Here is a 25,432-nt window from a genome sequence, read left to right on the forward strand (position 1 = left end):
ACCAACTTCTCCCTCGGTTCGTTCGTTCTAATTGCTAGCTGCGATTCAAGTCGCTCGCATGTTCCAGCGACGAGGATGATGCACATTCGCTCATCAAAGCGGCGCAATTCTTCGCAACCGTTGCCATTTAAATTACACTCTACTGGACTTTTCGACGAAATTATCCTCGCGACAGGACAGAAATAAATCGTATCAAACATCGAAATAAACGATATTCCGTATGAAGCGTGGAAAATATGAAAGAGGGTGTCCCCGTCCAAGCGGATACGACGAAACGATCGTAGGAACTGGAAGGACGTGGAAGCGGAGGCCACGCCGCTTCGAAGCTTCTTTTCGAATCGCGAAGCGGATTCCACGACGAGGACACGGCCGAACGAATCGCAGTTTCGCAAAACGCCCAAGATCCTAATCGTTGGTTGCATATAGCGAGGAAAGCACCGCGGCGCTCTCCCAGGCACACGTTATTAACCCATTGTTTAGCGCATGGTAGCACTTAGAGGCAAGTGGAAGATGCAGTAATTTAAACGTCCTTTGATCCGCGAGAGTTGTTTTCAACTATCGCCCCGTAAATCATCTCGCGCTCCATAAAGCTGCGGCCTCCGTCTCGCTCTCTACTCCACTTTTCACGCTCGTTCGCCCCCGCTCCGCGGCCAAATAACAGGCCACGATTTACAGCGTAGTAATTTACAGCCGAACGTAAGCGTTGCATACCGCGGCCTCATCGTGTAAATACGCCACTTTATTTCGCCTGGGTCTGCCCCTTCCACGCGGCTCTCTTCCACGCGATTCCGTCCATTTCTGAATTGTCTGGCAGTGTGCGCGCATAGAAAGTACAGTCAACCGAGAAATTCCTCGCTGCAGAGAAAGAACGTGGCATACGCGCGAACGCAACGTCCAGCTGGCCGAAAACGCGATGGAAATGCCGGAGAAAAAAAGTGGTTAGACGATGAATGGCAGAGGCAAGAGGAGCGCGGCATCTGTAACGAACCGATTGCAATTAACAGGTAGACAGTTCAATAATGCCGCGAGAATTCCGCACTAATTATCGGTTGCTTTATTTCGCCGGTTCGACGCGTACCGTTATTCGCCAGCTTTCTGCGCTGTAATTTTCATCGCTAAAGCTCTGTCCGTCGTGCTTGCTCCCTTCGAGCAGACGGCAAGCTTCATCTTCCTCGAGTTTCTCTCGATAGGCTGCCGATAAATTGCTAGGGCTACGAAAAATCGAAGGTATAATTGTTAGTTCCGCGTTGCGATCCAATTAATAATCGGCTGTGAGGAGGCCGCGCGAGGCGGATACGCTCTCCGGACCGGTGCAATCAAGCGGTGCACAGCACGCGTAAGCCGGAAACCGGCTCGATGGCTTCTGGGTATCTATTTAACGACGTTACTGCGTGGCCCGTTGGCAAAAATCGCCACTACCGTTCCTTGTACCTTCCCGTTGCTCGTTTTATTGCCAACTCTTATAATCTCGCCGATAATAATTCTTCGTACAAGTAATTCCCTCTGGCGGTTCCCGCGGCAATTCCAGGCTACCCTCGAAGGGCCGAGTCGTCCAATCGTTGCTTGTCGTTGGTGTTCGCGTGGTGCAGTCCGGTCGTTTAAAGTTTTAAGCGGAACCGTGGCGCGGAGTGTCGAAAAGAGTAGAAAAAACGCGTGGCAGAGAGAAACGAAGGGGGCCGAGGGTGGGAAGAGCAGCGGAGGTGGTTCGGTGGCGTTGTCCCACGGGGCGACCCACCGTTCGACTTCTCCCCGCCTTATATAAACCGGCGATCCAGCACGCTTTGCTGCTCGTTTTGCTCGATTTCGATTGCGCCGGCCCAGAAGAAGCTGCTGAACACGCTGGAACATTGCTCGCAATTTAAATAAATTCACCGTGTCGTCCCCGTGGCTCTGCTCCAACCGTTCTATACCTTTCCTCCTCCTCCTCCTCCTCCTCCCTTTGCTTCTTCCACGCTGCTCTGCTCAGCTTCGTTCAGCGACGACTCTCGATTTTTCGGACAAAGTAGAGACGCAGAAACGTGGCGATTCTACGATGCCGAGTAACGAGTAATTCGTACGAGTCGGCGAACTCGCTGAACGATAAGGAACGCGCGGCTCCTTCGGCGTAAACGTCGAGGCGGCCGAGTCAGGACGACGAATTAAGACTGGTCGGTGATCGCAGTGATTAGAAAGGCAGAGAGGAGCGTTGGATCGACGGAACGCCGCGGCGTGGTCGGCTACGTCACGGCGCGTATCGGGTACGCGGTGAAAATCGTTTGCCACGTCGCGTCGCGTCGATCCGCGTGCCGCGTTCAGCGGATAGAAGATGAGTGAAAGGTTGCCTGGCCGGACCAAGGTCTGTTCAATGTCTCGTGCCGGAATAGCCGTAGAAAACGGGTCGTTGCATCGAACCCGGTCGCCAACGAAATTTACTGGCTCGATAGCCGGCGATAGGAATTCGCAATTTGAAAGGAAACGCCAGTTTACGGATAATTGCGACCTCAAGGGACAACCGATGGACTTGGCTCGCGTTAAATCTCGTTCCTTCCACTCTCGCGCCTACTTTTTTTACATTTATCGCGTTTAAAGCTTCTCCTATTTACCTCGTTCCTCCAGCTTACGCGATCTTCTCTCCACTGTTCTTAACCAATTAACTACCGTCCGCTTTTCGCTTCCCTTCCTCGTCGCCTTTCAGTGAGCAATTTCCTTTTTCTGCTCTTCTATTTGGCAGAAGCGTAATTGGAGAATTAATCGAGTCTCGGCTTCAGAAAATCAGGCTTCTTCTTTTCCAGGAGTTGCTCTGTCTAAACGAAAAACGTTGCTCTATTTTCCGCGAGCTCGCCGATTAATTGGATGCCACGTGAATTCCTCTCGGCGAATTTGTTTTCGCGCCGGATTCCCTGTGACGTGCCTCTTCCCTTCTTCCTCCGCAACATCGACGAACGTTTCGCTCGGCCGAGAGGGTCCGAGCTTCTCAAGGATAGGCGAGGCTGGTTAATCGCGCGACGGACAAAGAGACTGTTACGATGTCCTTTGCTTCGCTAAATACCAGCGACGATGCATCTTCCCTTAATAGAATATTATTCATCGGTGAATCGCGCGCGGCGAAAGACAAGCGGCTCTTCTGCAGCGTCGCTTTTCCAATTTTCTACGCGGCGATCGGTTCTACCGGAAGCGCAAGAAACGCGTCGAAGACGAAAAAAGCGGAGGCGCGATATAAGCGGCGGGTTATCACGGCTAGCCGGGAAAAATCCGGCTGGAAAACCTGTCGGCGAGACATCGGATACGACGGTCATTAATATTAATCGAATAAATCCAGACGCGTTTACGTGGCAGGCAGTCGTTTTCGCACGATTTTCACACGACCTCGTCAAGGCGACATCGCGCTTCCTCCTAGAAAAATACACAAAGTATGTGCGAAATAATGTTCTCTGGAAAGCGTGTCGCTGGTTTAACTAACTGACGCGTGACTAGCCGACAGCGGCGATCCTTCGTTCGCTCGTCTGCCCTCGCGAGCCAGCAATTCTAATAAATTCTAATCGTATGAGTCTGAAACGCATAAACCTACAATCGCTCGTGGCAAACGCGATGGGAAAGTTGGAAGTTTCTTTGAAAGTTGGAATAATGGGAACGAAGGAAAAAAGAAACGTGGATAAAGTTGAATATTATAAAGTGGAATCGTGCGTTTTAATTGCACCAATTGTCCAAGTCAAGCGACGAATATCGGCGGGCCAAGCTCATCTCGCGCCTCGGCTTCGCGCTAAATCGCGTGTCGCGAAACTGCGACTCGAGAATGTTTTGGGCGTTTTGCACGAACCCTCCGATCGTTCGTATCCTTCTCTAGCCGGTGGCCAGGACTCGTGGAACGGAAAACGGCGAACAGGGGAGGAAAGAGACGGGGGAAGAGAGACAAAAGGGGAAGGAGAAGGTGCACCGAGAGCGGGTCGAGCGCGCGCTAGTGTTAGGAATGTGGTACCACTGCTTGTCACAGTCACAAGCGCACGCTGCACGGTACCACCGGTACCTTGTATTATGCGGCTGCGGTTGCATATAAGTGCAGCGCGAGTAGTGGCCCGGTAGGCGTACGACGCCTCGTGCGTTCGTCTATAGTTTATATTGTATATCGAGCGGCTTGCCGAACGCTGGCCACGTAGCCGCTTGCTTACCTGTGCTTGCCTTCGCTTGCGCGCGTCCAACGACCTACGATAATTGGCCCTGGTGTAACAGGTTTCGCAAATCCCCTCCACTTTCCATCGGTTCGAATTTCGGAAAATTCGAAAACTTTCTGTTACGATGGAATTTCGCGCGCCTCGCTACTCGTCGGTTCACCTCGCTCGATCGCCAATGGCCGGTCGGTCGGCAAGTCAACCGAGACAATCGATGAAATTGTGTTATCGTTGTTTTATTATCATTATTGTTGTTCTTATTATTATTATTGTCATTGGCAGGCGATTAAATACAAACGTACGTATCGTGGCAAGGCAACGTCCTCCAACGAAGGTCCAAGCGCGCGACTAAATTCGAAACGCGATTCGGTCTGCGAACACGAAGCTCGAGGTGTACGGCGCATAACCGGCATAGTTTCGCCTGGCTGAAATCACGAGGCATAAATTATCGCGCATATCACCGTGGCGATGCAATCGGCGTGCACGTAGGATCGGAAACGCAATTAAAATAAAATCAGGGTCCCGGCCGGCGCGCTCGCTGGCCGCTCGCCGCCAGGGAACTGCGCGTCCAATCGATGCCCCTCCCATTGTTTTCAAAGAGAATTGCTGTAAATCGGAGGATTACCAGGCCGGTCGGAGAGATCGAGACTTTTCCGGCCGGATCGTACGAGTACGAGTAAACGATCGTTTTACGAGCGTAGCCCCGATAACGATCTCCGTGTATCCTTGACTAAATCGTGACTAGAAGCGGAGGGAGTGCGCCGATACAACTTCGATACAAACATTGTTCTCATCGGGATACAAATTGCTCGTATGCCGATGCGGTTCGGCCCGTGGTAGGGGAATAAATAAAATCGAAGGAGAAAGGGAGAGAGAGAGAGAGAGAGAGAGAGCCCGGACAGCCACGTCCTTAAGCAGCCTGTTCCTAGAACAATTGCATCGGCGATTCCAGGATTTTTAACATCCTCCGCTTAATTCCTTCGACGAACTTTCAACTATGTGTGTACGTCTGTACATAAATCCATCGTATACGGTGAGACACGAAAGTATTCGCACAATTGGAATATGGAAATAAAAAGAGAAACCTTGTCCGTGTTATCAAACATATTCGGATAAGCGTAATTATAATATCGTTTGCAGTAAAATAAATACACTGTGCAAGCTGTTTTAATAAGCTCGATAAGAGGATAATTTAATTGACAATTTGTTCACAGTGACACGTAACGATTAACATAGCAATTTGCAGTAAGAAATGTACGAATTGCGATAAACAGGTGGACGTTCGAGCGGAAATATCTCTCTGCTTTCACGTTACGAATACCCTCGTCTCTCGTTGTACGGTAGGCGGCTTTCAGTCGCCGTTATCCTTTGTTTAACACATTAACACTCCGAATTTTATTTCAATTTCCTTACCAGTAGCTTTTAAGCGTTTCATTTGAAATTTACTTCAACTAAAAAATCAGACGATTTTAAATAAATAAAGGAAGAAGTAAATTCACTTAAATACCAGTTTTATTTACACTATCGTTGTATTTTGTCATTTTTAAGTGTAACAGTTTCCAGGATGCAATCCTGCTTTTCTAGGACATCTATCGATTCGGACGCGAAGGAATGTCGAGTGGAACTCGACAAAGCAGCTCCTCAGATAAAAACTGACGTCGAGTCACACTCCACATGGAGTGCAAAGGGTTTAAAGCGTTCGTTTCGGATTTCTCTAAATAAATCGCACGGCGTATCGCGGCTGAGAATTCGGCAATGATAATTCTATCGGCGAGCGAGATCCGGCTGCGATTTCGGGACAACGGCTGCAGCGGTAGCGCGATAACGGGACAAGAGGAAAAGGAAGCGAGAGTCGGCTACCGATACCTCGGCGAGAGCCACGCAAGATGCGTCTGTCGGTCGATCGAGCGTTATTAATTAACCCGATAGGCTGATTAACGAGCGGACTCGCGACCGCCGGTGCGCGCACAGTGTACGTCTTTCATCCGGATCGATTCCGCCTTTCGCCGAATCGGCCGGTTTTCGCGGAATCGCTCGACGATCGGGGACACGCGCGCCGCTCCGCAGGAAGTTCGCCGCCCAAGATTTATCGAAGCGCGAGTTATAACAGATATAACAGCAGGCGCGGAGTACGTACACGTACGCTACCGTGCACAAGCGTCTGGACACTTATGAATTACGACAAACATACAGAACTGTTGAGAATTTTCGATCTTAATTTTGTAATCTTTATTTTGTTCTTTCACTTTTATACTTCGGAAAGTATCGATGGACCTTTTACGATATTACCATACGCATATTATACGAAAGATTTTCAAATTTCATTGATGCTGCAATGACATCCAACTGTCGTAATTGTATTTTTAAAATTTGAAACGATTCTGAAAATGAATGCAGAAATTATGAGATATTTGGTACAAGTACACGTACATATATTTTGCGGAGATTAGAAAAATATTTAAATAAGCGATCATTCGTAACGTTGGTAAGTCTCGGTATTGAGTGGGAGAATTTTTAATACAATACAGTATGCCCTTAAGGTGACTATACATACTGTATATTAGTTTTATATTAAATATTCTGTAACTTTTATATGTATTTTCAAATTGGCAATATAAATAGGGCAATATCGTTATAGTGGTAACAAAATTTCAAAGTGTTTTATATACAACACACGATATGAATATTAAAGTTTTCTGTGACAAATGTAAATACTTTAGCAAGCCACTGTACATATCAATGTTAGCAGTATGCATTTGCATATGTAGAAATAAAATAGAAGTAAACTTTCAAAATATTTGTTGAGAATTGTGGATCTTGGTAGCTGAAATAATGGTATAGGAACATTAAATTTACACTCAGAATTCGTATTAGAATAGTTATTTATTTATTTGATAATCGATACACACTTGCTCGCGTCTCACCTTCTTCCATATCACACTGTGAACTCAACAGTTTACATTCATCTGTTTTCGAGACGCCGCGCGAAAAACATACTTCCACACACTGATACTCACACACAAATATCGCTACCTCGCATCTAACCCAGTCCAGCACACAAAATTATACAAATCTCAATAAGAACAATAAAAACAATGCCCTGTTATACGGATCACGCTATAGCACGCGTATTAAGAAGACACGTATACGTAAAGTACAAATTGTAAAGTACAAACTAAATATTAATAATTAAAAAAAATATCCACGCCACGATCCGTGTAAATTTTATTTAAGTACAAATCTTTATTCGATCGATTTTTCCCCGTGCTATACCAGCAAACTGTAAATTGTACATCGAACTACTCTAAATCTTTTGTTAATCACGCAATCTTTGAGGTCCCCTGGATATTTGTGTATTAAAAGTCGTATGAATTAAATTGCGGGTGTAGTTAGATACGCGATACGTTAGGTCGTCGGAAAAGTGTCTTTTACAACAGTGCACCTTCGTCCAAACGTGAAATATCGCGGTGTTTGTCTCAATAGAAGAAAATCGATCGTACGTAATTCGAGAAAATAATATCAAAGAAAAGACATCGTGCGTCTGTTATTTCCTCACAAAACGAAAGACACTTTTCTCACAATCTAATACGTTAGGTACGTTTAGATACTCGTGAAATATTGCACGAGTACGCGTGTAATAAAAGTTAATACACGCGAAATACAAATCTCTATTAGACAGTCGATAGCGATGGATTTGAATGAAATTATTGGACGGAGAGTTGGAGAACTGGATCGCAAGAAGGTTGATGGTTTCCGTCTCTGATCTTATCTCGGGCAAGCGTATACGCTTGGTAGACACTGATAACAACGATCATTCATATTAATTAATATAAATAAAAAAGATATAAATCAAAGATGCATGAAAATTGCTACCATCGTAATGTTCAGATCTTAGAATAAGTGGAGTACGTATTTGCAACGATGTTTCAAGAAATTTCTATACATTTGATAGAGCGGCAGCACTCGATCGACGCAGGTAAACCGCTTGCTGCAATTTCAATTTAACGTTCGATCGCAGGTATCGCGAGTAGCGAATAATTAACGTTCTTCCAGCATAAAGCTTTAAAATATCGATCTTACGATTGGATTGCACCAGGTGTCCGAATACTTATGCACGGTTTGCGTACGTCATAACCGGTACAATATCTCGAGGACTGAATTTATTATCGAACAGAAGAGGATAAATCAGCGTGTGATGAGACGTTTCAAGGTCCGCCGCGGTACAGTCTCGTAAGCCAGCATATCCCACGTTAGATACACGACAATTTTCATAATGTTGAGAATCTAACAAACCTATCGATCCGTCCATTGCATTGTATCGGGTGTCCAAATACAAAGGTATACGCGCGATAGTGTAGATCGATGGAGAGAGTGAGGCGAGCGCGCGCTCACCACGTTGACTCGATTCCGATGATCGGCTATTATGCAAGCGGTTCCGAGAAATCGAGGCTGGAAAGCGAAAGAAGAAGGACACGAGTGGATGGGCGAGTTCGGCAGAGTCGGATACTGGAGCAGGCAACGGTAATAATTGCTCCCGCGCCGTCTGTCACGAGCGATCGATAACTCGCCGGCAATTAACTTTGAAAAATCGTCCCGAGTCACGTACGATCCGGTTTCCTACGGATCACGCCGCTCTCCTCGTCCCTCTGTTTCTCCGTCAACCACGATATTAGATTCTCCTGGACGAACAGTCTCTCGTGCGCGCGGCCCAACGACCGCGCGAGCCCTCGTCGTCTTTCAAAACGTGTTCTTACCGTTGTTCGAATTTCGCGCGCCTCGATAGCTGGCCCCGCGGACCATTAACAGCGGATAAACGATCGTGCGGATGTTCATCGCGTTATCATCGGCATCGTTGTTATTATCGCGATCGTCTACACGCGAATAAATAGCGCGCAGCAGTTAGACGAGGTTTCGTGGATCGTTCAGCCGAGAGAACGAGCGACTGCTCAACCGGGACACCCGTGCACGCATTGTTGAGCGATTAGGCGGTTGGAACTTGGAACTGCGTAGGATATTCCCCTCGAGAGACGGCCTTGATCGAATTGGCCGCGAGCGGACTGGTTCCGTGGAATCGCGCGACGCTCTCCGGACCTCGATAGAATAATCGAAAATCCTCGATAGAATAATCGAAAATCCTCGATAGGACAATCGAAAATCCTCGATCTTCGGAGAAATACCGTTGCGAATCTAGAACCAAAAGAGGAGACTGCTATCGTGTGAACGCGCAAGAGTCGAAAGGGTTGCTCGGTCGAGTTTGGCCTCTTCTCCGCGAGATCTCTCGTTTCTCAGCGCTAATTTCTTCGGTGATTCCTTCGAGAGCTCGTGGACGTTCTCGGGAAATTAAGAGCGCAGCAATGGCGAAACATTTGCACCGGGCAGGAACCCTGGCGCGAGCTTAACTCTAGACGACGCACGCCATTATCAGAGAAAAGCGGAGATCAGAAATACCCGCGGAAAGATTTCTCGTTGCTTCTGATTGTCTTCCGCGGTCGTTCTGCCTAACGTTGGAATCGGCGTACCGATCAACGGCCCATCGTAACGAGCCGTAACACCCTGGTGTTGTGACGAGGATAAGAGCGACGATAAAATTACAAACGAAGCTTTCGCTTAACGAGTAGCCTGACGCGCAAGGGATTTGCAATTCTGAGAATCGTCACTCACGGGGGTAGGAGAGTGAACGATCGAGGCCTAGCGCACACGGTGCCACCGATTGGCCGTGTAATCGGCGTTTCACAGGGTGGTTAGCAGAGTGGGGACGATACCGACGCGATCCGCGAGCCGGGAACCGGTTGCCTTCGAGGAGGCACACAACCGTGGACACTGACGGATATGACATTTCTGAAGTTCGTGGCCATCTACGTTTCTCTTCTCGTTCGTTTTACCCGCAGCTCGTTCGTTGGCCGTGTGCGAGCGCGCGCGCTCTCCTCGCATCCTCGTCCCTTCGACGTCCTCCTTTTATTTCGATTCGATTTTTCTGCCGGTCTTGTTCCCTTATTATCTCGTTTTGCTCGTCTCCGGGCCACGTCAGTTTCTCTCTCTTTCTCCGGCTCTTGCCGCCCGGTGGTTCTCCAGCGTTTCGCGTGCATTTCATTTTGCCCTCCTCCCTGTCCGTTCGCCCGTCCAGAGGGAGGCTCTTCCTTCCACCCGGCGCGGCGCGACGGTTCGGTTCGTGCTTTTATTTCCTGTCGACCTTCTTGCCGCCCCTTTTTCCTTCGACCGGAGGACCGCGCACGGCTCCTCTTTCACGTCCTACGAGTCGTTCTCGCGTCATTCTCCAAATTTGTTTTTATTATTATTTAATTTGTACTTTACAATTTGTCCAGCTGGACATTTGGCAAATTTGTCTAGTTTAATTGTTAAATAAAATGGCTACCCCCAGCGGGATACCATCTTCGAGTTTGACTATTTTATTTCTTTAGGGAGGTCAGTGGGGTGTTTTCTTTTTAGTCTTCAAATTGAACGCTCTCGTCTCGCTCGAAACCGTCCACCGTTCTCTCGCAATCGAATTTTGCCGCCACGTTCCACGCACTTCGTCCGATCGCGACGGTTAACGATCGAACGAACAGCCTTAATATTATTTTACCATCGTCCTAATTATTATCACGAATATCCCCTTCCTCTTCTTTCTCTTTCTCTTTTCCGTGTTTCATCGAATCTCCAACTTTCCCAGACAGCTTTCCCCATCAATTTGGAAACGGCGCAGCTCGGTGGGACGAGCGGCAGCTTCGCTTTTCTCCCTCGTTTAATAACCATTAGACCGACCAGGCCTCGGACGATTTTCAGACGACTCCACCCCCTCGTGTCGGAGGCCGGCGGGCGCGAAGGTGAAAGGCTGGACGCGGCGAGGGTGTGAAAGATCTAGAGCAGATAGGGGCCTCTATATTGATGAGCTGGCTCTCCGCGTATTGATTGCACGCGGAGAGGCTCCGCCGGGGCCCGGAGCACCCTGCAGACCCCTTTTGCTACGCGCCAGCCCCGATAAGATCCGCCAGATAAGCCATGATTACACACCGCGTCGAGCCACCCCTCTTCCAACGTTTTTCTCTCCTTCCTGTGCCACCCCGCCACCGACTGTGTAAACAGTCTTCCGCGTTCATGGCTGCTTCGTTCTCCTTGTCGTCCAGATAACTCTCAGTTTTCTTTTATATTATTTTATTCGCACGGACAGTTACCCTCAAGTTGCATTTCCACCATCTTACGCAGGTTAACGCTGGAACTACCACATCAGGCGAATTGACTGGTTTTAGAATTTTATTTTAAAATTCCTACTTCGCGTTATATTTTCTGTCCGCGATGATGTAATGACTTTCGCGACGATAAGTAAAAGAATAATATAATGAATTTTATTTTCTTTTCTATGTATTCAAGCTGAAAATAATTTTGTATTAAGGCTACTTACACCAATGCTAGTGAAAATGCAAAAGGATCCTGCAATCTGTTTATCGAACCCCAATTAACCAGTTTCCTCGTTTTCTACAATTTTCCACACGATTTGACGATGCCAGTTATCAGGAAAATTCCGGATCGATCGCTAGATCGCTAGATGCTAACGCTAGATATACCACAGCAGTCAAAACGACTGGTTCTACAATTTTATAAATGTTTTTTTTTTATTTAATTCTTTGCATTCACAGTTTGTCCAATTTGGACATTTGGTAGAATTTTTTAACTGTAATTTTATAAATGTGTCGACTCTCGTTTAGGGACCATGGACCTAAATGGATTAATAACATCAAAAATGTACTACATAACAGAAAGTAACAAATCAATAAATATACAAATATTCTATTATTACGTATTTTTTAAAGACCAGTCATTTTCACTGGTTTTGGTAGAAATAGCATCGTGTTAACTATCGGTAGTTCTAGAGAAACTAAAGACGAAGAAACCGCGTTTTGGAAAACTGGCTGTCGTGACACAGTGGCTTTTATATCGCGGTTTTTCGAAAGAGGGTTGGAATGCGGTTAAGGTAGAAATTTAATGATAAATTGATGGGAGAAATGGGCCAGCTGCGTCGCGTAATAGTCATAGTGCAAATAAAGTCGATGTATTAGGTTGTCCGAAAAGTTCCTCTCGTTTTATAAGGAAGTAATAGATGCACGACATTTTTATATTATTTTATTATTTTATTCTATTACTACAAAATGGATCATACGTAAATCCGTAAAATAATATAAAATAAAAACTGTCGTGCGTCTGTATTGTTTCACTTATGAAACGAAAGTAACTTCATGGACAACCTGGTACTTATTACTCAAGAATAAAGCTTCTTGAATTTATTCGCCATTCGCGAATAACAAGTAGCTTGAATTTATTCGTTGTTTGAAATGTTCAACCAAATGGACGATTTGTACATTGCCAAGGATATAGGAAAATATAATACATCAAAATTGTTCGTCATTGTAAACAATTTTATCGAGCAGATCGGAGATTGTATGGGCACAAAGCCTAACAGTAAGCGATTACCGCGATAGCCTCGATCGTCCAGCTTCGATTCCAGAGATCTTCGAGCGTCGGACTAGAAGCGAGGATCGAATTATCGAGCTGCTTGCGATTAGGAGAATTACGCGTACGCACGGATTCTTGCGCCGTTTTGTCGAAGCAAGACAGGCGAAAACGGTTACATTGTGCGGACGACAAAGGGCGAGACGCAGCCTGTTTCTGTCGAGGACTCTCGAGACGAGGACGGGACGGAGACACCGAAGAAAAAGAGGAAAAACAGTTGCGTGGACATTTTATATTCGTGGACACGCGCTCCAGAGGCGCATTGTGACGGGGGCACAAAGGGGGTGCAATTTCGACGACGCGTTTTCGCTCAAACAGCTTTCAATCGGTTTTCCATTAGAGCCCTCCCTTCCGCCTGCGTCCACAATGCCCGAAACCGGGTCTGCTTTTCGTTCGAAGGTTAAGTGGCCGATGAATGGAAAGCGAGAAGGACGATTTCCAAACGAAACTCGACGCAACCTGACCCTGTGAAGAGCGTGCGACGATCATCGAGGATCTGACAAAAGATATACAATGTTTAACGTACATTATAGATCATCGATCGCAATAAGGTTCCCAGAATCTCTGGAGATCCAGCGAGATTTAGTACGCTCGATGCCACGCGCGAGTGCTTGGAAAAACGTCCCAGTCGAAAAACATACCTCGAGAGGACAAAGTTGCTGGAAGAGTGGATAACGCGTCGCGTTTTTAACAAACTATCGAGCGTATCGATGCTACAGAGTTGCATAGACCGGTGCTGTCACGTAAAATCCGTAACTGTCGGGACGACGCGACGCCACGACGAGACGAATCCCTTGGTTCTCGCTCGCCGATGGGGAAACAGGTGTAGCGGAGACGGTCTCCGATCCTTTTACGAGACTGTGATCCGGGCTCACAGGTAAGAACACGGGCTCGCATTTCCAATCCCCGGGACGAGGATTATGGGCGGCCGATTTCACGCGATCCCGGCTCGGTTTCTGGCTTCTTGATTCTGGAAGCTTCTCTCGATTCTCCTCCCACGAATCTCACGGCCGGAGAAAAGCTGCAAAGGGATCCCTCTGACCAATTCTGTCGTCGAAAGCTTCGTCCCCTGAGTCCACGGATTAACAGTTTATATCAACTTTTCGCTGCAAGCGGACCAAATCGTTTCGATATAGAAGCTCGTTCGTTCGAACAAATTGGGGGACGAGACAGTTTCGATAGTAGAAATTCGCTAGACAGTTCTTATCGGCTTCTTCTAACAGGTTCGGATATGTGTGGTGACTTAAGCGTTGCAATTTCAATTGTTTCTTATTCGACGCTCGAATTTATTTCGAATACGAGTAAATTCCACTAAAGGAATTTTTTCTATTTAATCTGAAATTCTACTTCTTCTAAAATTTATTCATTATAATTTTAAATCTAAAGGCTAAAAAGACATTAGCCTTTAGATTTAAACATTCGATTCAGCTAGAACCAAACATACGATAATCATTTATTATTCACGTTATAGTAACAATTTACTTATAATTCTCAATGAGAATTCATTGTAAACTACTTCCAAATTAAAAGAAATAGAAAAACGAACGAGTAAATGACTGCATGTATTAGTATACTTTGTACCGCGGATGATATTAATTGATTACAATGATTACCAGACTATGGTAGCTCGCCATTAACACTAAGCTTACCAGGCTGTAACCTTCGCCAAAAATTGAGAAATCGATTAATCGGACGATACAAGAATTTTCATAAAGTTGGCTGAACGAAGGAAACGACAACTTTAAGTTCGATTTTGAAACCGGTCATTGTGAGGTCTGGTGAGGTTAGGTTAACCCTGCAAACGAAAAATCTGTTGCAAGATCGGTAAGTTTGGGCACCGGTGTACGCAAGGATTATCGGTGTTTTTTCTTATTATTATTATTTAATTTGTACTTTACAATTTGTCCAGCTGGACGCTTGGTAAATTTTTCTAACCTAATTGCTGAATAACACGTGGATGGCTACCCCAGCGAGTTACCGTCTTCGAGTTTGATTATTTTATTTCTACGTTTAGATTAACACAATTTTCGAAATCTCTTTTGCTTCTCTATTTTTCCTTATTTCTTGTTTTATATGGTTTCTTTTTTTATTTAATTTGTACCTTACAATTTATCCAGCTGGACATTTGGTCAATTTTTCTAACCTAATTGCCGAATAACACGTGGATGGCTACCCAAGCGAGATACCATCTTCGAGTTCGACTATTTTATTTCTTTAATGAGGTCAATCGGGTTCTCTCTAGTCATCTTTCTATGACAGTTTATCAGTGTGTGCGTGTTCGATCCTCGAAAGCGTCGCATCGGACAGAACAGCGACGCAAGCCGAGTCGACCGCGATCTAAGAGGCTCGAGATCGAGCTGGAAGACGGCGAACGACTCGGTTGGTTAATGCGTTACAGGTGTGATATCTGTGTGTTTTCTTTTCCAAAACTGTCGCTGCAGAGCGCGGCGAGGCGGGCGGGCACCAGCTGCGCCAACTGCAAGACCGCGACCACCACGCTGTGGCGGAGGAACCAGGCCGGGGAGCCAGTCTGCAACGCGTGCGGCCTCTACTACAAGCTGCACAACGTAAGTAATCGATCATACATTCCCTCCGTATCGACGTTTCCTCCGCTGGATCCCCAGCCGCGACCAACCAACCAACCAACCAACCAACCAACCAACCATCTTTCCATCGGATTCGACGGTTCAGTCTCGCGTTCACCACGCCAAACGCCGTAGCACACCGATGTATCCCTTTGTCAAACGTCTTTGGAACAAACGGTGCTTGGCTATTATACTTTATTTGCCGACAACTTCCGTTCGGAATCGGGGCGAGCGATCGAAAGCGGAAGATCCGTACCACTCGATACAATGTTTTCGAGAAGGGAGACATCGACAAAAGGGGCCCGGGTATTAAAACGACGGATACGAGATCCGACGAACGAGAGCGGCCCTTCGATAAACAGCGGAGGCAAAAGGTCGTCCTTTGGCCACCGTCGAAGCCACCGATCGTGAACCGGCCCATGTAACGTAATATCGGATCGCTATTGTCGCGGCAAGCCTCTTCAGAGTTCCATTGTCGACCCGTGGAACCTAATTCCTCGATCCTCTTTCTGCCGCGGTGGTCGGATTTTCCTCGCATTCTCCGCCACTTTCCAATCTCGCCGCGCGTTACCGCTCCGACGTTCCATCTCTTTTTAACTCGTGCCATGCGCCAATCAGTTACTGCACCGCGGATTTTTATCAATTGTCTGTTTATTTAACGGACACAGGGCCTTCGGTGTCGCAGACGAGCGTAAAAGAGCCAGCTCCAATCTTTTAAACTGAGATTTTTATGCAATCTTCACGAGTATAGTTAGAGTAATGCAATTGAAATAGCCTCTTGCGTCATTTACCGAACGTTATACGTAGCACGTGTGTCAATGATGGTCGCGTAGACGTCTATAAACAGGGCTTAACCTATGACCTGTTTTCGAGGAATATCCTCGCCACGAAGAAATATTTCGTGTTGCTAACAAAATTAAATAAAACAGTGATTTCGTTACAATTTAATTTTGTATTATACAGGATGTATTATACAGGAAAAAAGAAGTCGAAAATATGGAATAAAAATTTGTCGTTCGAGGTTTCGTTTTCGAGAAAATCGACTTTGAATTTTCGCTCGGTACGCGTGCACTTCTCACTGTAGATCATTGTCTCGATGGAAAAATTAAAAAAAAAAGGAATCACCCCTTTTTCGCTTGTACCACCAGTTTCCAACCACCCTGTATTTAACAGCCACACGTGCTCTGTCTTATTCGTCATCGCTTACATTTCGCAACGCGCTTTTCAAAGTCTTCAACAACAGCCAACTAATGAAAAGTTCGACAATCCTCACGACTCGCTTGCGCACATCTCGCGACACAAATCGCGCGTTTCTTCGCGTATCACGGTTTCCAGGGAGAAACGTAGGAAGCCGTGTAGCCAGCTTGGAACGTGAATCTCGAGGGTGGTTTGGTTGTTTCCGAGAGACGCGAGAGAGCGGGTGGCCACTCGAGTCAGCCCTTCCGCTTACGCGACGCGACCCTCTGTTGTGGCAACAATTAGGGTGCTCGGCGGGTCGCCGGACGTGCGAAGAGTGTCGCCAGGATCCCCTCGAGGCGGTGGCGGCGGCGGGGGTGGAGCGTGCTCAACGGCGTGTGACACAGGAAGCAGCGATGAAGACAAAGGGAGGAGGGAAAAGCGGACATCCTGCGCGCAGTTTTTCTCAGCAACTCGACGTATTTCACGCGGCGTATTTCTCCCTGTGGAGATGTTCGAAGGAACGCGGCTTGGCGTCGACCTATTTAGATCGAAGTACGCGTCTCATCTCTCGTCCCAGTCCAAGAGATAGCGGCGTTTCTTCGCGAATCATCTCTTAGGTGTGGCATTTTCTCGCAAGATGACGCGCGATGTCTTAGCTGGCACACTATCGAAATAGACGAACGACCAACCATTATTTTTGCCACAAACGCGTCGGCTCAGTTTCTTGTACGCGAGCGGAGTGTCGCGAGGTAGAAATTTAGCGCTGATATTGTAATCGTCGGAGAATTTTCTGTGCGTTCAGTTGAAAAGGGGCCGCAAGAGAAGTTCGTGCCGCTGATGATTTGGTTTGTCAAATTTGACGATCCTGCGATAACAACGGTACGTTCGAAGGGTAAAGACGCGTCGCGTGGCGGAGACGCGGACGCGAAACGAGTTGGACGATTTCAACGAAGCGCCGTCACCTCGAGTACTCGCGTTTTCTTGGCTTTTGCGATCGACGTAGGAAATTGAAGCGGTTTCCAGGCTGTGAGCGATCGTACACTGCTCGTCTTTCTTCGCCTTGGCGGAGTTTTCGCGACTCGGAGAGGGCAGGCCAAAAATAAGGCGCGTCTCTCGCGCGATCTCGATAAGGATTCGTTTGCGGCTCGCGCTAATTGGCCCGCGATGACACAACGGCTCCCACTGTCCGCCCCTTCTGCTGAAAGCAAATGGTCCGTTCGAATTTACGCGGCTTTTTTCCCTCCTCCGCCGACTTATCAGCCCATCTTCGCTTCAAATACGAACGCACAGCGAGCCGTCCCGAGTTATCCAGATTCCACGCAGTTGCAACGCGTACAGTCGCGGACGCCGCGTACTTTTCGCTTTGCACTTTCCACTGGAAATCGCTGCAACCAAATCACCGACGCAGGAGAATCGCGTTTTCTCGCGACGTTTGTCCGACCGAATCGATAACGAAGACGAAGAGAAGGGGGCGAGGCGGGGGCAGGATAGCGACCAAGGCAGCGACGTACAGCAGCATGAGCAAGATCCTCGCGCTGGTTAATGCCGGGCATAAAGGCCGGGCCCAGACACGTTTCCTGGTAATCATTAATTAAGCGTAGGGCCCCCTTCCGCCCCGCCTAGCGACATGGGACGCCGTGCACGCTCCACCAAGGGGGGAATAAATTCGGCGACTCTCTCGGTCGATTCTTCCCTTCTTCTCGTGCGGCGTAAAACGTCGAGACGGAAACGCGCGAAACTCGTAGCTCCGTTCCCAGCCGACCTCGTCTTTCTTTCACTCGCGAAGAACCGGGTAAGCCGGAATAGGCGACTGTCTTCGGTGACGTTAAGCCGACACGTTACAGTCTCTCGCGCCGAATCTCGGTTGCCCGGTCCGGCCACTCCGTCGAACAATCGGACGGCGAGGATTAGCCCCGGGGTCCGTGCACTCGTCCAAGGTTCCCTGGATCGGTCGTCGACGATACAGAAAGTTCGATGGAGCAACAACCACTCCGGTAGAATCGACGCGCGTACACAACGCAAGGGATCCCGGATCTCGGCTGGACGAAGGAAAGGAGAGCGGGTGAAAGGTGGAAGGAGACGAACGAGGAAGGAAAAAGAAAAAGCAATGGAAAGAAGAAAAAGAGACAGAGAGGAAAGAGAATCGATGGCTACCAAGTATGCGTAAGGAGGCTCGGGCGAGAGATCAATCATTTCGAGAGCAGCGTCTCCGGCAGTTTCTCTTGTACCTGCCACCAGAGGGTATACGGCTGTTGGCCGGGCTTGTCCCGAGATTCCAGATAGACACCGTTGCTCTGTGGCGCGAGTGGTAGAGCAAGAGAAAGGAGAGGGACGCGCAACGACAGATCTGGCGTCGTTAAGATAGAGCGGGCCGATAGCGCGGTCGCGGTGGCGCGCGCGCCATCCAGCCAGCCATCGAGCCACGGCTAGTCGAAAATACACGGATTATTCGTGCTCTCGGCGCCGAGCTACCGGCTGCTCGAAATATGGTAATCGCCGCTCGAAATCCTGGCCGGAGGGTCGCCGGGGTCGCCGGAGAAATTCCTCGAACGAGGACGATACTCGTTCCCCCGGAAACCGCGTTCCACGATCACCAAAGGAGCCGGAGACGCGAGAATTAGACGCGCGAATCTTCGCCGCGTTTTGCCCTCGCGCGTTCCGCACAATTTCCGAACGTTCGATTTGGCGGCGTTTGAACGAGCCGCAGCGTGTTTAACGTAACACGAATTACGTACACGCGTTAGATACAGCGCGGTCTTGAATTAAACCATTTAAGGAAGCAACGTTCATTGACGTAGGCGCACCCAGAATCGTGCGCGTTTTGTTAAAGCGTTTTAAATCTTACACCTCACAACATCCTTGCGAATTGATATTCCGATTACGATCTATCGCTGAAATTGCGCCTTTCCCGCCTCTTCTGCTCGATGCTTCTCCTTGCGAATTAGAAAGCGCGTATTTTTCTCCAAAGATGCTTTTATATCTGCGCAGAAACCTCGTTATACGCGTTTCCACGCTCCGAACGTACGAATTGTAGCCGGTCGTCGATTTTACGATCGACGCGTCGTTCGCATATCGTATCAACAGCTCGACAGGAGGAAATCGTCGCGTCGATTCCGATCGCCGCGCGACTTTAACTTACTTTGCCCGAAATCGATTTCGTCGGTCGAGTACGCGCCGGCATATCGTGAGTTGCTGGAGGAGAGAGGTGGAGGATGTACGCGAGGGGAGAAGCCGCCTGAAATTTGAAATGGAAAAGCGACGGAAATAGCCGAGTCGGGGGATCGTAAACAGTGGGCCGCTGTCTTTTCCCGATACGTATCTCGATGTCAGGTTGAAGATAGGCGCGTGTGTGGCCCGAACGCGCCGATCGACCGATAACACCGGCAATTTTCGTCGTTTCCACGGCAGATCGACAAGGTTCTCACACTTCCTTTTCATTCGAAGCGCGGCTGCGGATAAATCACGCGGACGTTCGACGAACGCAACAGCGCATCGCGTCGCGCGGCTTTGTCCCCCCGAGGAAGTTGTAAAATCGCGCTACGGGGAGGAGGAACGGCGCAAAGGGCCGCCAATTGATATGCCCCCGACGAGCCGGCTACGAGACATTCCTCCGTGCCGCTTTCTGCGAACGTTTTAGCCGAGCTAGAGATCCGAGTCGCCTCCGCTCGCCTCTGTTCCCGTTTTCTACGCCGCTTGCGATCTCCTCGCAGAAGACGAAACACTCGCGTCGCTTCCGAAAATCCACATATTCAAAATTATCACCAGTCGTCCGCGAAGTAATAAGACGCCTCGGTTCTTAACTCGTCTAGTCGCATTTTTCACGAAACCTGTGATTAACCGATCCACGCGCGTACGTGTTCGCACAAACAATGCAAATTCGTAATAATACGATGGAAATTGTACCGGGTGGGCAATAAATATTCCTAGCTCCGTGCAATAATGTCAGACTTTGGAAACTTCAAACTCTGTTTTCTCCGAAGATGTGGAACAGCTGAGAACTAGAGCGACGAAATGCATTCGAAAATGTTTTCTTTATTTCTAACTATCGTCTTTCGATATACTCGCAGATCTTACACCAACACTTATCCCAATGTAAAACGAGTGTACGCGTATACGTACGATATATGTGTACGATATATCTCTGTGGCGAGTTTGCATAATTATCGTTGCACGCTGTCCTCTAAATTTAAATCATCGTTTCCTGCGAACCCTCCTTCTCGCAGAAACTCTTTCAGTTTTACGAAAGGATGGCCCGTTTGATACGTCGACGCGTTTGGAGTATAAAATCGTAGACACGTTTCTCGATGTTCAGGACGCTCACTATCGCGCACACAGTCTTACCATTCGCATTGAATGCTCGCAACCATCTTCTTACCGATGATTCATCCACAGCCTCGCCGCTGTACTGCGAATTTTTATGCGCATCCGTATTTTTATAAACCTAATTAAACAAACAGAGTCTAACTAGATATTTATACATCCGTTATTATAGCGATTATTATAGTAACTATACCGTTGCTTCTTATATTTTTGCATGTTACGTATATCGCGCGAATTTTGGCAATTTTAAATTTCCTACAAATGTGCAGACTGTTGCAATTCGGCGGTGAATTTCTTCGGACGAGAGTTTTCAACGTTTCAAAAGCGCGTGAAAGATCTTTGAAAATTAAATTTCCTACAAATGTGTAGACTGTTGCAATTCGACGGTGAATTTCTTTGGACGAGAGTTTTCAACGTTTCAAAAGCGCGTGAAAGACCTTTGAAAATTAAATTTCCTACAAATGTGTAGACTGTTGTAATTCGGCGGTGAATTTCTTCGGACGAGAGTTTTCAACGTTTCAAAAGCGCGTGAAAGACCCTTGTAAAGGAAATGATCTTTTATAAGCACGTTCCATCGTCTCGTAGAAGAAAATTCGTCAACTATACTTGAACGCGGTCAATTCCGGACTGAGATTATGTAAATCGAAAATAGCAGGACGCTTGGTTTCCGAGAGAAATAAATAAAACACTTGGCCATAGATCGTAGATCACAGATTACAGAAGAGATCGTATACGAGATCAATTCTTAACTAAACACGCGCACATCCTGTTTTCCTGAAAATGAATCCTTAAAGCAAGCAATTTTATTTCCCACTTTTCCACGTCTCCACTAACACCTAGTTGTCGTCGTCGTTATCAGACTGCGCGCGTTTACGCATCGATAGAAGATTTGAATCGCACCAAATGCGCACAATATTGGCAAATATACAGGCTGGTTGGTAACCGGTGGCACAAGCAACAAAAAAGAAGTCGAAAATATAGAATAAAAATTTGTCGTTCGAGGCTTTGTTTTCGAGAAAATCGACTTTGAATCTCCGCTCGGTACGCCTGCACTTTATCGCTTCTCGTTATAACTGATCTCACTGTAGATCGTTGTCTCGATGGAAAAATTAAAAAAAAAAAAAAATCATCTCTTTTCCGCTTGTACCACCAGTTACCAATGTTCGAAGGTCGAAAACCATTTTTACCAAAGTTCTACTCGATGACTTTGCGCGAAAATCCACAGAGTAAATGTCATCGATTAGCCAAGTTCGAATATACTCGACAAACATTCGAACTCGAAAGCGAAGCCTCGAGAGACAAAAACGTGTCACTGCGCGCCTTCCATCAATTTTTTCACGTAGATTCGCCAGTGTTTGCGCTCGTACGCAACGCTTCATCGACAAACCGCGTAACTTGTACGTTGGACCATTAGAAACTTGGAGCTTTGGAAATGCATAAAACTTGTGGAGCGCCTGTTTCGACAGCTGTTCGTTAATTCATGAGTAGCAGACCTCGTATTCGAGGAACGAGCGGGGAATCGGTGTTAGAGAGTGGAGAAGGAAATTCGACCGTAGGTAGGCTCGTCTCCGATCTTTCATTCATTGACCCCACCCGGTGCAGGTTCGCGGCGCGATTTCGTATGCGATCGGTGTGCGGTTGCATCGTGTGTGACCACATCAATCTGCATTCGAATCTCCGCGGATGGGGCCGTCTCTCTCCCTCCGGCTCGCTCCTCTCTCTCTCTCTCTCCCTTTCTCTTTCCCTCTCTTTTGTTTGCACCTCGCGCTCGGTTTCGTCGCTCGGTTCCTATTAAAGCCGCTCGTATTGTATTCAAATCGGTTCGAGCTTTCTTTCGTGTCTGCTTGCCGTTCTGGCTACTTTTGCTCGCTCATTAAGCTTCATCCGTCGATCCGCTAAAATACTGCGTTTTCGAGCCTCCCTCGACTCTCGACCTTCGATCCTCCGCTCGCGCCATCCTTCCCATTCCTTCGTCTCTCGTCCACCGACCTTATCTCTTTCCACTCGCTCATATTCGCGACACACGCGGATGGATATTCGTACGAAAGTGAAACTTCGCCTTTTGGGAAACGACGAGCCCGCGAAATGTACCACGAAGCACACCGACCACATTTGGCGTAAGCTTCCCGTCGATTTTAATTTCGTTACGAATCTATCGTCCCACCGTCGTACGCGTCGAATAACGAGGAATAAATCCGCTAGAATCCTCGGATAATGGCGTACAGCCGGCAGCGTGATCCTCGCTGGCGAGTAACATGGTGGTCGCGTGTGACAGTGTGACTCGAATCAGCGACGAGAGTCAGAGATCGTTGGCGATTGCGTTTAGCTGGTGGATAATTTCAAGGCGTCCCGGACAAAGCATCTCGACCGTGTTCTCCGACGTAACCGATCGATCGAAAAAGCTGGTCGCAGAGGCGGCAGATTTTCGCGTCGCAGGACCAATTATGCGTGCGTGTGCGCGCGCGGATGCTCGCGGTGCGCGTGCAATGCTTAAGTACGAAATAACTAGGTATGCAAGTGTGGTGTGCCGCATGGTTGCGGCGGCCGCCGCGGCGGAGGAGGAAATGCACGGGCGGCGGGCGGAGGGGCAGGCGGCAGGGGTGGAGGAGGAGGCGGAGGCGCGCTTTGTAGTTGCCGCGACGTGACGCAACTGCCAACTTAAGGAAAAGGTTCCTGGTATTGCGGGATGCGCGAACGAGCCTCCGGAGGTGGCGGTCGTGGCATCATCCTCCCTCGTCCTCCGCCTGCCCAGCCCCTCTCGCCTTCTCTCTCTGTCTCTCCGTCGCGTCCTTCTCTCGATCGCTCGTCGCCTCTCCTTCCCTCCGACACCCAAGCCAACGTCCAGACGGTCAACGACTCTTTTCGGAATTACGCGATTGCTCGAATTTGCCGAATTACGCCCGATCCCATTAGAGTCTCGGCACGCTGCGCTGCTTCCCCGTGACCCTTCGGCCGCACCGAGCCACCAGCGTATCCTTCGCGACTAGAGCTCTAGCCCTTTCGTTACGGTGCTCTCTGCTAGCCACTGCTCTGCCACCGTGTGTGCGTATATGCTGCACATTCCACGTGCTGTTACATTCGACGAGCGTTCAGCGTTATCGGCCGACCATAGCCGACTATAGCGACGTTAGCAACTTGCTACATAGCGAGCGTGAAAAGCGACTGTAGCATTCGGTGACCATAGCCGCAGTTGGCAACGAAAGGATTAGACGAAAGTTACGGTTGGTCGATCTGCCTCTGAACTGTTTCGAACGCGTAGAGAAAACTGAGTTGCACGTTTGCGAAGTTTGACGTTGTTGCACGTAGCGGAGAATATTCGCCGCTTCCTACACGAGCCGCTAATCCGCTAATTGCGAACAGCAGTGTTTCCCTGGCGAGACTCGCATGGGAATTCGCGGCTAGTGACCGGCACGCGAATCTCTTAATTACGGATTGAAGAACGATCGACCGAGCCCACTCCCTTCTCTCCCCTTGTCTACGTGTGTCAGAGGGCTGATTTATTTCCATTTCATGTCACTTGCACATCGGTTGCCCTGGTTGGTGAGAAGCCGCGTTAGATTAAAGCCGATCGACTCAACGAATTGTTGGCTACGACTCTTGCAGGTGAATCGGCCGCTGACGATGAAGAAGGAGGGCATTCAGACGAGGAACAGGAAGCTGTCGTCGAAGAGCAAGAAGAAGAAGGCCGGCGGCTGTCTAGGACTTGGCGGCGTCATGGGCGATATGATCAAGGCCAGTGGTCACCTCGATCTCGACAACAAGCCCTTCCATTCTGGCTTCGGCTCGCCCATGAGTAAGTACTGCACGCTCTATTCTTAAATTCTCCGACAGATTTTCTTTACCTTTTCTCATGCGATGCTTCCAATTTCATCGGTGAATTTTAGTTTTACCGGCTACGCTGAAGCGGCACACGAGCTCCCATCCTCCGCCTGCTGGCGACTACTTTCTCAATTTCTTCTTTTCATTTTGAATGCGCGTTCATCTTCATACTTGGCAATTATTATTTTACATGTTCACGTTAATCGAAGGCAAACCCGTTGTATGAGGCGTGTTTGCAAAGGAAAAACACTTTTGAGACAACCTGATACAATTTAAATATCGACAAACTTATGTTTGATCCACTTTGTTCTATTTAAGATACAAATCACAATGTTTGGCAGAGTAGGTTTCATGTTTATGTAAAAGTATATTGTTTTATGAGACGTGTTTGTGAAGGACAGATACTTTTGAGACAACCTGATACAATTTAAATATCGACAAACTTATGTTTGATCCACTTTGTTCTATTTAAGATACAAATCACAATGTTTGGCAGAGTAAGTTTCATGTTTGTGTAAAAATACATTGTTTTATGAGACGTGTTTGTGAAGGACAGACACTTTTGAGACAACCTGATACAATTTAAATATCGACAAACTTATGTTTGATCCACTTTGTTCCATTTAAAATACAAATCACAATGTTTGGCAGAGTAGGTTTCATGTTTATGTAAAAGTATATTGTTTTATGAGACGTGTTTGTGAAGGACAAACACTTTTGAGACAACCTGATACAATTTAAATATCGACAAACTTATGTTTGATCCACTTTGTTCCATTTAAAATACAAATCACAATGTTTGGCAGAGTATGTTTCATGTTTATGTAAAAGTATATTGTTTTATGAGACGTGTTTGTAAAGGAAAGACATTTTTGAGGC

General features: G+C 47.6%; 1 protein-coding gene across 4 annotated transcripts in view; it reads left to right on the top strand.

Moving 5' to 3' along the window:
- LOC117154461 (uncharacterized) overlaps positions 1 to 25,432 on the top strand; it is a 184,414-nt gene that overhangs the window by 150,406 nt on the left and 8,576 nt on the right. For 2 of the 4 annotated variants that reach the window (XM_076625777.1, XM_076625776.1), the window contains 2 exons: positions 15,080 to 15,217; positions 24,338 to 24,527. In XM_076625777.1, the coding sequence (XP_076481892.1) occupies positions 15,080 to 15,217; positions 24,338 to 24,527 (328 nt within the window). The remainder of the gene's footprint in view (positions 1 to 15,079; positions 15,218 to 24,337; positions 24,528 to 25,432) is intronic. The other 2 variants (XM_076625778.1, XM_033329472.2) reach the window with 2 other exon arrangements.

The sequence above is a fragment of the Bombus vancouverensis genome, chromosome 16, assembly GCF_051014615.1.
Source record: "Bombus vancouverensis nearcticus chromosome 16, iyBomVanc1_principal, whole genome shotgun sequence".
Taxonomy (NCBI): Eukaryota; Metazoa; Arthropoda; class Insecta; order Hymenoptera; family Apidae; genus Bombus; species Bombus vancouverensis.